This window comes from Eulemur rufifrons, chromosome 19 (assembly GCF_041146395.1).
Source record: "Eulemur rufifrons isolate Redbay chromosome 19, OSU_ERuf_1, whole genome shotgun sequence".
In the NCBI taxonomy this organism is placed as follows: Eukaryota; Metazoa; Chordata; class Mammalia; order Primates; family Lemuridae; genus Eulemur; species Eulemur rufifrons.
In genome coordinates this window covers 92,334,071-92,349,751 of record NC_091001.1, presented here as the reverse complement: position 1 = coordinate 92,349,751, position 15,681 = coordinate 92,334,071, and the positions used below count along the sequence as shown (strand labels likewise).

Genomic DNA, 15,681 nt, shown 5'->3' with positions numbered 1-15,681 from the left:
CATGCGTCACTCCCTGGCTGCTGGCCGGCTCCCTCAGGAAGGGGGCCACTGGGTGCTGGCTGTCTACCCTAGAATAGTATTTCCTCAGATGTGTTCTCCTGAGTGCTAGTTCCACTGGCCAGTAATAGTTATTCCTAGAAAAAATGGTTTCATGGCTAACAGCAGATTAAAACCGAGCAGTACTTGTTCTGTTAATACAGGCCTTCCTGGATCCTTTAAAGCGCCAGTGTGCACTGTGGAGCTCCAAGAGGCGGATGTGGTGAGCTGCAGCTTCCAAATGTATCTGGGAACCTGTTTTCACAGAGGCTCTCGCCGGGCCAGTGCTCCTGGGAGCACACTCTGGGAAGCGTCAGCTGCATGGAGTGCAGAGCAGGGCTGGATCACACAGGACACGTGACCTTGATCACATGTCATTGCAGGTCGGGTGTCGTGCTCAGCTGCAGGGTAGGCTGTGTGGGCACACGCGTGCGGGATGTGCCGGGCCCTCAGCTGCCCACGCTCCCACTCCCGGCATCACCTGCGTCACTCCACGTGTTTACACAGCTGCCTTATGACCCAGCCATCACTGCCACCCACAGCCGGCCTCTGTGGGGACTCACGCTAACTGGCCACCAGGACCTCTGGGCACACGAGTCCCTTCTGTACTATGTTCAGAGGTGAAACAAGGGCTGTCTCAATGTCTAAAAAGGGTCTCGTCCAAGAATGGCCAACACATACCATAGGTACCACGGCTCCCTCATTCCGTGCCCCAGACAGATGCCACGCATTGATCACAGCTCTGTTTCCCCAGATCTGGAAACAGTATCCTGATGGCATTGGTTGTCCCCACTTGTGAGGGTGGGGCAGAGGGCATGGTGCGCAGTTCAGAGGAAGAGGTCTGGCACTGCCGTGACGGGATCTCTTCTGGCCTGGGTATACCAGGGCAAGCCCTTCGTGCTGTGGGACGTGTCTTTGGAGCTCCTCACACATATGCTATGATGGGAGATCAGTAATGTCACCTTCCCGAGCCAAGGGCCAATGCGCTCATTCACTCACGCGTTAGGCCTCGCCCACTGATCCCGCAAGCATGGATTAGGGAGACAGCAGGCACCTAATGCAGAGGAAGCGTCTTGTTGCTGATATACTTTAGGGAGACTGGGAGGGGACAGGAGAGGTATTGTCCCCATCTGGTGACTGGGACACTCACCAAAACATGAAATAAAATGTTACAACTGGCCTAAGGCCAATGGACAGGAGGGCCAGGTTGCTGAAGAGAGGCAGGGCGGGTGTGACAGAGCCACACGTGGAACCCGACACTCTGCGTTCCGTGGTCTTTAGGGACGTGTGATCAACGTGCCCTGGAGTTCGGAGCTGTGTCTCTCAGGGCCTACAGGACATTATTAGATCACAAGAGTTGTGGGAAATACAGAGATGGGGGGACATGTGCAGGAAACCATGGCAAGGCCAGGAAGCACTGTCACCACTCAGCTGCCTGACATGCACAGACAGACACTGAGGCGACGCGTCCGGGCCACGGTGTCACAGGTAACTAACTGTCTGTGTAACCTTGTGAAAGGCCTCAGCTTCCTCCTTTATGGACAGAGGAGTCTGGGCTTGGGTAGTGTTTTCTAGCCCAAATCAATACTGCACGTAGTCATTGTGTACATTCTGTCCACCAAGGTCCGTTCTTCCATCGAGGGGAAACACTGTCCTCCAATGCCGTGCTCCCGCTTCCGTGAGAAGGAAGTTTCATCTGGGCACGTGGCGGCCCAGCCACACAGCGCATCTCCCAGGCTCTCCTGGGCCTTGGTGTGGCCCTGTGATTAAGTTCATGCTAACGGGATGCGAGAGGAGATGACACACGGCTTTTCCAATTCACGCCTCCTATACACATGTGTGAGTGTCCCCTGGCCTCTGTCTCTCCCCCTGGCTGGGAGCTGGGGGAACCTGCAGCAGCTGTCTTGGGCTCACGGGTGGAGCCCACGCTGGGGATGGCAGAGCCACCTACCAGCCCTGCACCACCTGCTCGCCTGGGAGAGAAACGAGCTTCGCCTTGTTTAGGCCCCTGTGTTTTAGAGTATCTTCGTTACAGCAGCTTAACTTGTATATGACAAATAAAACCCCTTTCCAGGCAAAACATTCCCCCTACTTTTAGGGCTAGTCCCTTAGTCTACTTAGGGACGCAGACCTGCTGAGATCAGCACAGGGACAGCAAGACCTCCGGTGGGTTCCCGGAGGAGGAGGATTCTGGGTGCCAGAACTTCTGGATGAACAAAGGAAATTGTGGCTGTCCCTGGTGGGCGCCACTGTGGGGGCAAGGGTCAGAAATACTCATTTCTGCTTTGTTGGGCTCGCTGGAGGCACCCGGTTCTGGCTCTTGCTTAGAGGAACAAGAATGCTGGTTGCTGGGCAGAAGCCAGGGGAGAGCTGGCCGGGACGGGGCGGCCTCACCTGCTCGGCTCGGGTCACGGTGTAGGCGTGCTGACACACCAGCCCGTTCACCATCACCTCCTCCTGGTCTGTGGGCTGCAAACAGACAAGCAGACCAAGCCTTAGACATCCACCGCTTCTTCCAAGAGACAGACACACACACAGCTCAACACTGACTCACTTGGGGATAGCGAGGGCCTGGAGCTCTTTCTCAGAGAGGAGTGGGAGGGTCACTGGGTAGACGAGGCACCAGGGATTCCATGCCTCAGGAGACCACCCCCATGATAGAGCCTGGCAGGGTCCCAAGGACCCGCTGCTCACTCTGCCAACCACTTGTCCTCAGTGAGACACAAACATGCCCACTGGGTCATTTGCAGGGGTCAGGAGTGCCCAACCCCTGCGCTGCAAGTAGTTGGGGATTAAAGTGCATCTTGGATTTCTGGTGGCACTTTGGATCAAGGACACGTGCTGCAAAGCCCACATGTTTCAAGGAAGCATCCCCATGGATAAGGAGCCCGATCCAAAGAACAGACTCAAATAATTGGGAGGATCATCCAAGCTTTCAAAACGGGACAGCTGCCCTTGGGGTGTGCCTTTAGAGCCAGAGAGAATTGGAGGGCTCCCAGGGCCCCTTGTAAACTTAGGGCAAAATGACCTGCCTTCTCTGGTGGATGGGAAAGCCTCCACCACTCTGGGCCCTACGGCTCCTGGTCACCAAAGTGCAACTGGTTGGGCTTTGGCATCAGCACCACTGGAGGCCCTGCCCAGCCACTTACTGGCTGTGTGACAGTGAGCACTTTACATAGCCTCTCCGAGCCTGGTTTCTCTTCTATGAAGTGAATCCTGCCATCTCTGTCCCCGAGGGAGGCTGTTGCAGTGTTTAACGAGGTACCTCGATAAAGCATGCCGTCAGTGCTCCAGAGCGGCCACTGGCCACTTCCCTCTCTAGCGGAACGGGCCCCTGGCTGAGTGTAGAACACGCAAGCCAGTACGAAGGGCCTCCTTGTCTACTCACCGCCTTTGGGGTGGAACAGGTCATCAGGGAGCCTTCCGTGGCCGCTGTCTTCACCACCATCAGCAGGTGGGAAGTGGAGGAGGGCAGGTCGATCTTGCTGACCACGCCTCCCGTGAGGTCCACCAGGGCGTCCGGGAGGTAGCCTTGGTGCAGGTGGGAATAGGATCCGAGCAGCCTGGGACGGTGAAGCTGGATTAACCCTTGGGGTGCCTTGGTGAGACACTCAGGAAGGGAGGCTGTACACTGACCCTGTGCGCATTTCCCAGGTGAGGGACTGCCTGACCCACTCCGGACCATGGCCACCAGCCTCCCATTCACCTGCATGGAGATTCCAGCAATATCCACACATCCAGGGACTTGTACTGTCCTCTCCATCTTGGACAGCCCCCCAGTGGCAGCATTGTGAAGAGATTGGGAGTGCAGGTGCCGGAGCCACAGACCAGGGATCAAATCCCAATTTCATCACAAGTTTAGCTGCTTGACCTTGGGCACGTGACCCACCCTCCCAGGGCTGTGCTCAGCGTGGAGCCTGCCACATGGCCAGCCCTTAGGGAATCCTCGATGTTGTTATGAGGAGTATCTACTGCTCCCTGTTCCACTTAGCAACAGTGTGGTGTACTGACTGTGGGCCAGGGACAATGCCTGGTGTGTGTCCAAAGACGAGCAAGACCCCATTCTTGCCCTCAAAGAGCGTCACAACCCTGTGGCCATGGGCACCTTCTGCTCTCACTCTGTGCAAACCTTGATCCAGAAGTCCCATCCCCAGAGTTACCTACTTATCCCCAAGTCATTAGGGAGATAAGTTGACTTTACTGAAGGTAACGTAGGTAAGGATAAATCTTATATAACACACCCCAAAAGCCAACCACTTAAAACCCTCCTGCCTATTCTCCAAAGCTCCTCTTCCTGCCCTCCTACCTGCCCGTGGGGTTTCTGCTTCTGGGGAGACAGGCAGGGCAAGACCAGGAGGCCCTGTGCTCCCTGGGAGAGGGGGTGGCTTCATCAGTCACGATGGAACCACTGACACAGGGGCCCAACAGTCAGGTTTGCTTTGACAACTCAAGTTCCTGTCAGTGGGGTGAACTGGGAGGGCTCTCATGGAACCCTAAACACAGATAGGACCAACCCACAAAGGACGTGGAACTGAGGCCAGGTCCAGCAGGACCCCGGGGCTGCCTCCTCGCATCAGAGCCACCCCGCGGGGCCAGGCTCACTGCTGCCTCTGCCAGGAGGGCTTCTCATCGGGGACCTGTGTTCCTGTCCCGGGTGGGCAGGCGAAAGCAGAGCCCTTCACTGGGCCATGGGCAGCAGGGAAGCCCCTTCTGTGGCTTTGGTTCCGGTGATGCAGTCACACAGGGGCAAGGCCCTGGGTCCTCCCCACTGCTCTCTCTAACGGGGTCTCAATCTTGGACAAGATCCTCCCCCTCCCCGACCTCAGTCTTTCTTCTGGAAACAGCAGGTCGACTGGATCAGCTCTAGAAGCCCTTCAGATACTCCTTTCTCTTCCTGTTTTCCCCTCTGTCATTCTCTCCTCCTGGAGATCACCCAGAATTCCAGAACGTTCACTGCAGCAAGTACATAGCAAGCAGCCACTGTAAGCAGGACACTGTCCCAGGCATGAAGGAACAGCTTAGAAAGCCCTTTATTAAAGAAAGCTAAGGATACCACAACAAAGGGGCAATTCTGCAGGAAATACCGTGTGACAGATTTGCCTCCACTTGTCTTAACACTGGTTCTGATCTTATCACCCTGCTCCCTCGCTCTGACCCGGGTTAAGACGGGTGCTGGACTCTTATCCCTGGAGTGTTTGCTCAGCGAACCGCAGAGCCTGCCTTTGGCTGTGGGTGTGCTCAGCAGGGTCCTGGTGCCGGACTCTGTTGATGTCCCATGTGCATTCTGGCTCCTGTTCCTAAATGCAGAGGGCTTTGCTGAGGCGCTGGAAGTGCACGAGGACAGGGGTTCAAGGACATTCTCCCCCAGCGCCACCGCCTGCTCACTGCAATAGCTCCTGCCTGGGGATACACTCAGGTGTCCTCCCTGCCTTCAAACGGGGCTGTGCCAAGTCACTCCAGAACAGCAGCAGTGGGGACAGTCCCCTCCCTCACTCACGGCCACATGGCCACTGTCTCAGTGTCTGTGGGCCTTGCCTGCTGTCTGGCACCCACAGCACTCTGCAGTCACCACCAAGACACCCGGCCCAATGGGAAGGACTCCCTCAACTCGCAGCCAGCAGTCCCTGCTGGGTATCTTCCGGAGCCTTCTCTCACTGTCCGCGATGCCCACAAAGCCTGTCCCAGCAGCAGCTGGGTGTTTTGACAAGGAGCTCTCTTTCTGCTTTACAAACACGAGCTCACGGAGCCTGCTGATGCTTCAGGAACGCGGCAACTATTCTTAGCCCCCCGTGCTGACAGGAAATAGAAAGGAAAGGAAAGAAAGAACTGTGTTCACCACAGCTGTCACTATTCCTTGTCACCTGAACCAGGAATTCTGAGAGAGCCTGTCCTCATCCCCCTGCTTCAGCCTCATTTGGGGGAAATGTCTCTCTGCTCGGCAATGATGTGAAAGAGGGAAGGATTCCGATGTCTACTCAGTGCCAGAAAGGACGCTGCAAAGCCGCAGGGATCCCATGAGGGACAGCTTGCAGCCTGCCAGATCTTGTCCCTCATCTCCTCTCTATTTCATGACCTCTGGGGAAAACAGAACCACAAACATAGTTTTCTGTTCTCTACATTCAAATGACTTGACCAATTCATTTTCAGACTCCCCAGCCCCCAGGATAAGGGAACGTGCACTCGGCTGTCGTCCACACCCTTGGGGGAAAGAGGACCTGTCTGTGTGGACAGTCCCCACGCGCCAGCACTGAGTTCAAAGGAAGCAAAGACACGTCCTTTTCCCACAGGGCTGGCAGCACCGATGGCTGTGGGAAAGCACGTGACCTGGGAGAAGCGGGCTCGCCCCCTCCTGGCCTCAAACAGGGCGTGGCCTTGAGCAAGTCACTTCACCTCTCTGAGCCTCAGTTTTCTTAGGGTGCAATGCTGACAGAGGTCCCTCTCAGATCTAAAATGCTATAATTCTATTTCATTCACTCCTGCGTGCCAGAACTTCCTTCCTTAGATGGGGGAGGGGGGCTTAAATAGGTTTAATAGTTTGCAACATTTTATTCTCTGCTGGGTTTCTCCAGGGGGTGCAATGTGGATTCTGGGTCCACTTTCCCATTTCTATTCAAGCTGAACGATTGCTTCAGGTCATCTGTTAACAAAATGGGGTCAAAGTCATCATTTCATCCTGCAAGCTTTCTAATTCTCCCAGCGAGCCACCATGCTACCTCCTTTTACGCGAGGAAAACACGAGACCCTGAAGTGATGAGGGCTGAATTTATACTGGGAAGATAACAGCAGTGTTTGTGTAAGTAGCTTAGAAGTGAATTAACCTCCCAAGCACGTGGATTGGCTCAACAACCTTGGCTGTTATCTGGGCTTCATTCTCAAATGCTAATGAATAGCTATTCCTGACACTGGAAATAAGCAAAAAATGTGAGGTTTTCATGAGTTGCCTCAAAAGACAGAATGCACAGAAAGAGGTCTTGAGGCAACTTGGAGACTTCCAGAAGGACAGGGTCTGGCCAGACTGTAGTGTTCTTACTACCCCTGGGGGCCAGGACCAGACTCAGCAAGGGCTGGTTATGGAACATCTGAGCATCTTGCTAAATGATGTCCCCAGCCAGGTGACTCAAGATCCAGGCTAACCACTCACGCCTGCCTTCCCATCACTACCTGGAGACTCAGCATCCCCACATGTGAGATGGGGCCTGGGTAGGATGGTCTCTGGAACCTTCTGCCTCTGTGACTCTTACACGTTTTACCCTGGAGGGTGTGGCCTTCTGTGCTTTCATCTGTCAGCGATGACTCCAGCTCTGACGTGTCCCCCTCAGTGCAGTTTCTGAGGAAAACTGTCCCCTCCTCAGCTCCTGCCCACACAGCGACTGCCCTGGCCGCCATCTTTATAGCCACTCAAGCCTGGTCATGGCTGATGGGACCAGGGGGGACCCGACCTGAGCTTGACCAGTCAGACTCTGACCCTCTGGAATTGGAGTCTGGTGGGGCACCGGGTGAATAGCAGCACAGAGACACAGAGGGAGGCCACAAGGGTGGTTGAAAGAAAGTGAGAGCACTGAGGAAGGCGAAGAGAGGAGGAGGAAGGAGAGGAAAGACCACAATAAGGACAGGCTACTGGGTGGGAGGAGGGGAGCCGGCAGGCCACAGACAGGTCTCCTGTTTCCCTGTGTGCATCTTCCCCCTTCCCAGGATATTTTCACTGTGAGGTCCTGCTCTGGGTTTTTTTTTACCCCCATCTCATGAACTTTCTCTGTCTTTCTCTTTCTCCTTTCTTTCCTTCCTTTTCTTTCTTCTTTTTTCTTTCCTTCCTTTAATCCCCATACTCCTTCCCCTTCACCCCCGGACAACTCTGTGGATGTCAACATGCACCTTTTTGTTTGTAGGTGCTCTGTTAAGATGCATGTTACAGGGCACACGGCTCCCACTTCAGGGACTAGCTGTGTGTGACCTTGCTCAGGCTTCCTCGTCCCTTCCCTCAGCACCCTGCCTCTGGGGGCCACGGGGCTGCTATGGCAGATGGAATCCATGGCTCTCCATGGAGGGCACCTACCCTATCACACCTGCCCACCCTGGCGATGGACACCCCATGCCACCCTCATTGCACTGCCAGGAACATCCTCAGATGCGTCCCCTCGGGGCCCCTCCAGGCTGCCTCGGTGCACACTCCCCCCAGTGCTGTTTGTGGATCGCTGGACCCCCACATCCTGGCAAACACTTGGCATTATCCAGCTTTCTGATGTTTGCAGTCTGACAGGGGAGAGAGATGTTTTATTTGCATTTTTTTGATTATGGAAAGCTTAAGCATCTCTTTATCATCTGTGTGGGTCTTTGTGATAGTGTCCTCTTCCAGTGACACACACACACATGCACACCCATAGCCCTACACGCAGCCACTTGAGCCAGTTCGAGAGTGTCTGTCCCAGTGCCAGGCACAGTGCCTGGCATATGGTTAAATGCCCTATAAATAGCTGTCAAATAACAGCAACCCAAAAAGTCTAAGTAAAACATGTGAATTGGGATGTGTGTAAGTCCTTGAGCTTGTCAACACCCAAAGGTAGTCCCTGAGTCACGATGATTTGACCATATGAGAATGAGCATATTCTGTCCCTGTCCCTACACATAAATGCCATCTCACAGCAGCCACACCAGGCCCCCCACTGCCTGGACCTCAGTTTGAACTGTCCCACCCTGACAATGCCTCCTCCCACCTACTCCTCTGCCCCTGCTGAAATTCCACCCATCCTTCGGGGATGGTAGAATGCCGCCTCCTCTATACAACTTCAGTCTGACTGTGAGTCAGAAAGTCAGGGCTGTTTACTCTCCTCTGCTCTCTCATCAGGCTTTGACCTTGGTGTTATATTTCATTTGGACCCATACATCAGCCTTGCAATAATTCCATTGTCAATGCATGTTTCTGTCTAGCCCCTGCCCTGCCCACCGAACACTGGCCCTGGCACACAGTGACTGTTTACAGAGGATGCCCAGCCAGGTGGAAAAGACTGCTATGCTCTGAGAGGCATGGCATGTGTTCAGGAGAGCTGCTGGGAGCCCGAGGCCAGCCGGTGCAAAGCATCTGTCTGCATGCTGCTGGGCGGGCAGGGCTGAGGGGCGGGCCCCTACTTACTTGGCATAGGCTTTCTCCAGCAGGCAGGGCCAGAACTCTTGGTTGTCTTTTCGAGGATGCACAAAGAGGCATTCTTTGCCCATGGCAGGCAGGCGGTCGTCAATCACCACTTCCACCCACTGGCCACACTGCCAGAACTGGAAGAGAGCCAAGCATGTGCCTTAATAGCATTGGGGCGGGAGGGACCCTCCAACCCAAGCCAAAAGCTAACCACACTGGCAACATGACCTCCACGGTACAACAGTGAACTCTCTCCAGAACAAAATCCCAGCCCAGGTTGCTGGGCCAGGGACAGACATGTCCTCTCCACTGGCAGGTGGAGAAAATGAGTCACAGACCAAGTTAGTCAAGGAAAATGCGGGTAGGGAAGAAGGAGACTTGGGTTCTAGCTTGACTTTGCTACTAACTATGGCCCCTCTTTGGCAAGTCCTTTGTGAGCTTCAGAGACACACATGAGACTCTCCAGGTACTTCTCATGCACAGGAGGCGTAGGGAGCAAACGCTAATGATAAGGGCTGGCATGAGGGAGGCAGAGCCACCAGCAGCTGAAGGATTTAAGCAGGTGGCGAGGAGATAGGGAAGCATCCCAGACCGTGGGGACAGCGTGGGCAAAGGCCTGGAGGCGGATGACACGGATGGCTTGGAAGGACCGAGCAGTGACAGACTCGTGCTGGTCCTCCCCTCTCCTGTCAAGCAGGCCCTGCCGTTAGAGCAGCAGAAAGGAAACTGGCTGGCACCGCTACTGCTAAGAGCGCAAATGAACCAGATGCTCCTCTCCCAAACAGACTGTTTTAATCTTTAGCACTCAACTCTAAATGGTTCACCCGGGGACATCGCCAAATGAGGAAAATTCATAATAAAGCCAGCCTTTTGGAGTGTCCCTTGTGCAGGAGGAGCAGCAGGGCTTCCGGCTTCAGGCCTGAGCCCCGATGAAGGCAAGTGTCCACCAGGTGGGCTCTGTGGAATGCTGGGTGCATGTGATCTCTCATCCGCGTGGCCTTTCCGCCACTGGATGCCCCAGATGTCGGGCTGTCTCATCCAGCCGAGGACACACTTTTAGAGCAGAGGTGGAGACGGAGACAGAGATGTCAGTGGAGACAAAGAAAAGAACAGGGTCTCACAGTCACTAATGAGCCAGTGCACTGTGGCAGGTCCCGCACAGCTGTGGATTTGTGCTCCTATTATAGTGAGTGAGCAGTAAGAGGCACAGGCAGTGAGGCTGAGGGGCCACAGGGATGTTATTAAGAGGGAGATCATAAAACACATCTGAACACTGAGCAAAGCAAAATCCAGCCCCCAGAAGGGGGTACTGGAAGGACGATATGGATTTTGTGCTTAATTGGGTAGCAACATAAAATAGACAGTGTCCAGTTGGTAGAATTCTGCTTGAATTCTGGTTTTGCCTCTTGTTACCCAAACAACAGATGTTGAACAAGACACTTAATTCTCTGTGACTCAGTTTCCTCATCTGTCAAATGGTAGGAAGAAGAAGAACTGCCTCATAGGCTGTGATTGGGATCAGATGAGATTGTGAAAGTGAGATCATAGTTTTGTGAGTAGAGACTGTTTTTCAATAGTTGTTTTGTTCAGCACCTAGGATAGCTCCCGGCATACAGTAGGCCATCAGGAACGAGTGAGTCCTGGCTTGAATGAACTCTTCTGGTTAGTTCATCTTAGAAGTCACCCTCACCCTTATCTTCCTGCCAATAAATGCTGACCAAACTTGCTCTCCCTATACAAAGGGGACATCAGATAAGAGTGTCACTCCCAGAGAGGATGCAGGTGGCCTGATTGGTGGTTAAGAATGAGGCCTTCGACCTGCATTTATTTCCTGGTTCACATCTCTGGGTGAGAAGGGCTGGCATTTGGACAATGTCCGTACTCTCTAAGAACCATGCTGGTACCATTTTGCAAAAACTAAAGAGTCTGACAGGGACATCCGAAGTGTTTTGGGCAAAGCGTCAGAGGTGCCCCAGGCTAGGTGCCCCCCTGGGTGCCTTCCAGAGATCAGTGCCTGAGCTCACAGTGATGAGATCTACAGAAGTCAGCCCCACTGCAGCTGCTTCTGAGAAACTGTGTGACTTTCTTTGTTAATCGAAAGGGCTACTGTGTCCTGGGTCTCAAGTTGTCCTAATCACCTAACTCCCACCAACACTCGTACCCCGGGGGTGAGCCCAGACACAGCTCAGTCCTGGATCCACTAGCTCACTCCTTGTTAGGGTCCTTGGGCCAGCAGCAGTAGCATCACCTGGATGCCTGTCAGGAGACCTAGTATGCAAATAGTGGGATGTCAGGAGGCAAGAACAAGATAAAGGAGGGGGCCTAGCAATAAGAGAGGGGAAACTTAGTTGAGCAGAAGGATGTAGCTTTTCAGGTTGAAAAAGATCACTGAATTTCAGGCAAGATTGATTTTTAAAAGGCATATATCTGGATATATTCTAGAGAAATGTCTGAACTCCAAGGAGAAAGTATGCATCTTGTAGACTTGTAGTTTAAAAGAACATGTTGCATACAAAGTCAAGAAAATACATTAACATTGAATTTTTCTTCTGCAACATTGGAAGCTACAAAACAATGGGACAATGTTTACAAACTTTTCAGGAAAAGAAATATGATCCAAGTATCCTAAACTGAACTAAACTATCATTCTTAAATGAGAGCAAATAAAAAAACTCATGTATTCTGAGAAAATTATTCAAGGAACTACTTCTATCAAATGAAGGTTAAACTACAACAAAAATCTTAAGGAGAAATGAAGGGTGGAAGAAACAGTGGTAAACAATGAGTTTTAAATATGCTTTTTACAAGAAACGTATACCTATAAAAGTGAAAAGGAAATTGATCATAAAAAGATGAGCAAAGATAAAACAGGGAAATACAAACAGCAGGAAGCTGGAGTGGCAGTATGAATATCAAATAAAAAGAAATTCAAGGCCAGAAGCATTAAATATAACACATAGGGATATTATACAAGTTTTATTGCAACAAGAAGACAGAAAGATCATAAACCTTTGGGCACCAAAGGACATACAGGAGAAGTGTAAAGCCACAACATCTGAAAGCTTAAGAAGAACTCTCCAAATAATAGCAATGGGGAGGAACTTCAATTTACCTCTTTTACAATTTGACAAATCAAGCAAACAAAAAATAAGCGAAGATAAAAGAAATAATTGCAGATAATACAATCTGCAAATAAGAAAGCTTGATTCAATATGTAAAACTCATAACCACTGGATAATATGCATTCTTGCATGTCCATGAACCATTTATAAAAACTTCCACGACTTGTCCATAAGTAAAACTACTTTAATAATTTCTCCAAATGTAGACATTTTATGAATTATATTCTCTGACCATAATTTAATAAAACTAAAACTTAGCAACCAAAAGATTACTCCTTGCAAAACTTAATCACTTGAAAACTAAATAGGTTTTAAAGAAACAACCCTATATGGAATAATCAAAACTAAAAATATATTATCTTAAAAATGAATAAAATAAGACATTTTATATCAAAATTTGTAGATACAGGTAATATTGCAGAGGAAAATTTATATTCTTTAAAGCTTTTACCATTAAAAAAAAACTAAGAATATTAAGTGTGCAGTTTGAGAAAATTAAAAAACAACAAAATTAACCAAGAGAAAGTAAAAAGGAATTAATAAAGATAAAATTGAAATTAATGATATAGAAAACAAAATCTCAAAAGAAAAAGAATGAAAGAATAATGAAAATCAAAAGTTGATTTGTTTTAAAAAAAAAAAACCAATATAACAGATTGGTTAAAGAAAAGCTGGATTAAGAAAAAAGGGAAAAATAAAAACAGTACTGGGATTGAAAGAGCAGATTTAGCCACAGATTAGAAGAGATTAAATGTATTATCAGAGAGTCATATGAGTAACTCTATGGCAATATATTTGGAAAAACTGAAGAAACAGTTGATTTTTCTAGTAAAGTATAAATTTCAAGAATTAATTCCAGTAGAAATAAGAGACCCAGGCAGATCAATAGCTATTGAATACATTGGAAGAGTTAAAGAAATCACATTTAAGAAGAAGGCAGGCCCAGGTAATTTAAGTATTGTCTATTTTACTTTCAAAGAACAAATAATCAATGATTAGTAATCATTATTCAAATTATTTCAAATCAAAGAAACATGTAGAGGTCAGTCAGTTATTTTAAAAAGCTAGCATAACTCCAACATGATAAAAATAACATAAACTAGAAACCAATTTTACCCATGATATAGACTCAAAAATTCTAATAAAATTTATAGCCACTTGAATCCAAGTGTGTACTAAAAGAATAGCATATCAGGATAGCACATTATTAAAATCAAGAGAGGGTAGGATTTAACTCTTGTCACTCTCATTCACAATTGTGAGGCCCTAACTAACATGACAAGGCAAAAAGAGCAAAATAAGTTCTATGAATATTAAAAGGAGAGACAAAATTATCTTTATTTGAAGATATTAAGTAACTAAAACAATCCAGGTTCTGCTAAAGTAGAAAATGAGAAGTAATAAAAGATTTGGTAAGGTGGCTAGATGCAGTTTAATATGTAATAAGTAGTAGCTTTGCTCTTTCCAGCAACATCTAGTTAGAAATAAGGGGGAAAAAACTCATTTACATCAGCCACGAAATTGTAAAATATTTAAGAATAAATTTACCAAGTAGAGTACAGCACCATTATGAAAATGAAACTATAACATTTTATTGAAGGGCATAAAACTAGTTCTGAATAAATAGAAAGGTATACCATGTTTCTGGAAAGGAATCATTAAAATAATAAAAATGTAATTTTTCCAAATTAACTCACAAATTTAGGTCTGCTCCATTCTGTATCACAGGGGATTTTCTTTTTAATTAGACAAAATGGTTTTGAAATGCTCATGAAAGAAGAAATGTGCAAGAATTGCCAAGATAGTTTTGAGAAAAGAATAATGAATAATGAAGGATAACTTATCCTACCAGATGTTGCCACTGCCTATTAAGCTACTGTAATCAAAATAACACAATATGGCACAGGAATAGATACAGAGGCAAAAACTCAGTGACAGTCACAGTGTTCTCGATCAACGCCTCTCATGCTGATTGTGTCTGCCATTTTTATTTACATGAAAACATTTTAATTTTCGTCTTTCCTGTGTGTTGTCAGATCAAAAGCTTGAATTCTTTTTTTGGAGGTAGGCCGGGTAACGTGAGTGTCCTTCCACATCTCAGGCTACCAGGCCATGAGAAAGTTCAAGACTCTCACCTCACCTCCCTAGTGCTCACAGAGAACCCCATCAGATAAGGAAAATCACAGCAACGCACGTACCCGGAAACGGAAAATCCCTGCATACTGGTGTGAAAAGCTCTGGACCATCAGGATCTTCTGCAGACACTGTGGGTTCTGAGTCAAGGAGCCCAGCGCCGCCAGGAACCAGCAGTCTCCTGTGAGGGGATATGAGCTGGGGGAGGCCGACTGGACACATCTGGAAGTCCCATCCCATAATTTCACAGGTCCTTGCCTGTAGAGTCTGCACACTTCCTTCTGAATAATGTGTTTTGTTTTGTTTTTTCCTCTGAGAGAGGAGAAATCAGGAAAGGACTCACTGAGGCCAGTTCTGGGCAAAACAGAGAAGGGGCTGGTGTGGCCGTGGTGGCGGTGGTGGCGGTGGCGGGGCGCATGGCTGGTGCGGGAGGGCAGGGAGTTCCAGCCAGGCTTTGGCAGAGCCGGGAGGGTCAACCTGCCCCCGATCTTTTTGGCAGAGGTGCCCACAGCTAAATTTACGGCGAATTTCACTGCCAGCCTCGGTGGCAATGGGGAAAACCAATTTGTGTTTTTTGTAGATGAAACTCTAATTGGGGGGATCACTGGCTGTGACCAGCCAGGCTTTTATCGACTTGTCCAAGACACAGTGATTCCACCAGGTGACGTCCAAGGACAGGTATATATCATTTGTAAGCCCATATTTTGAAGGCTTAGAGTGTTCTCTGAGGGGTTGTAATCTTTGCTGGTTTCTCCAAGTCCTGTCCACTTCCCCCTCCCTGGCCGGCAGCCCTGCCCTTCCACTCCTAGGCGTCTCCCTCCCGGGCTTCTCTTGGCCACACCTGGGTCCGCCCAGGGGCCTCCTCCCAGGCAGACCCTCGTGTGTCCCCGTCCACACCCTCTGGCTCTGAGCAGCTCCTTTGCTCTGGGACGGTCTAGTGGGGTGGGAGTCAGGCATTCCTGGATTCTAAACTCTGCCGCTTACTTATTATGTGACAGTAAGTAAATGATTTTTACCTCCTGGGCTCTCCATTTTCACATGTACAAAAGGGGGACATTGCAAGGAGGAAATGGAACCACACGTGCAAAGTGTCTCATGCAGCGTTGTGGAACCTGGATGCGCGTTTTCTTCCTTTTTTTCCTGTCCCCTTTCCTTCCCCTGTCCCAGCAGCTGATACCTCCCTGTGCTCAGCACTTAGACTAAACACCAAGCTCCTTTCCTCTCTTCCTTTGGGAATCCCTCACCCCAAACGGCCCTGCACAC

The 15,681-nt window shown here is 49.6% G+C and overlaps 1 protein-coding gene across 1 annotated transcript in view; it reads right to left on the bottom strand.

Annotated features, from left to right (window-relative positions):
* CAPN13 (calpain 13) overlaps positions 1–15,681 on the bottom strand; it is a 65,104-nt gene that overhangs the window by 25,261 nt on the left and 24,162 nt on the right. Inside the window, exons 4-7 of the mRNA XM_069494758.1 lie at positions 14,484–14,599; positions 9,164–9,300; positions 3,425–3,599; positions 2,431–2,505 (exon numbers count right to left, since the gene is read on the bottom strand). Of these exons, the coding sequence (XP_069350859.1) occupies positions 2,431–2,505; positions 3,425–3,599; positions 9,164–9,300; positions 14,484–14,599 (503 nt within the window). The remainder of the gene's footprint in view (positions 1–2,430; positions 2,506–3,424; positions 3,600–9,163; positions 9,301–14,483; positions 14,600–15,681) is intronic.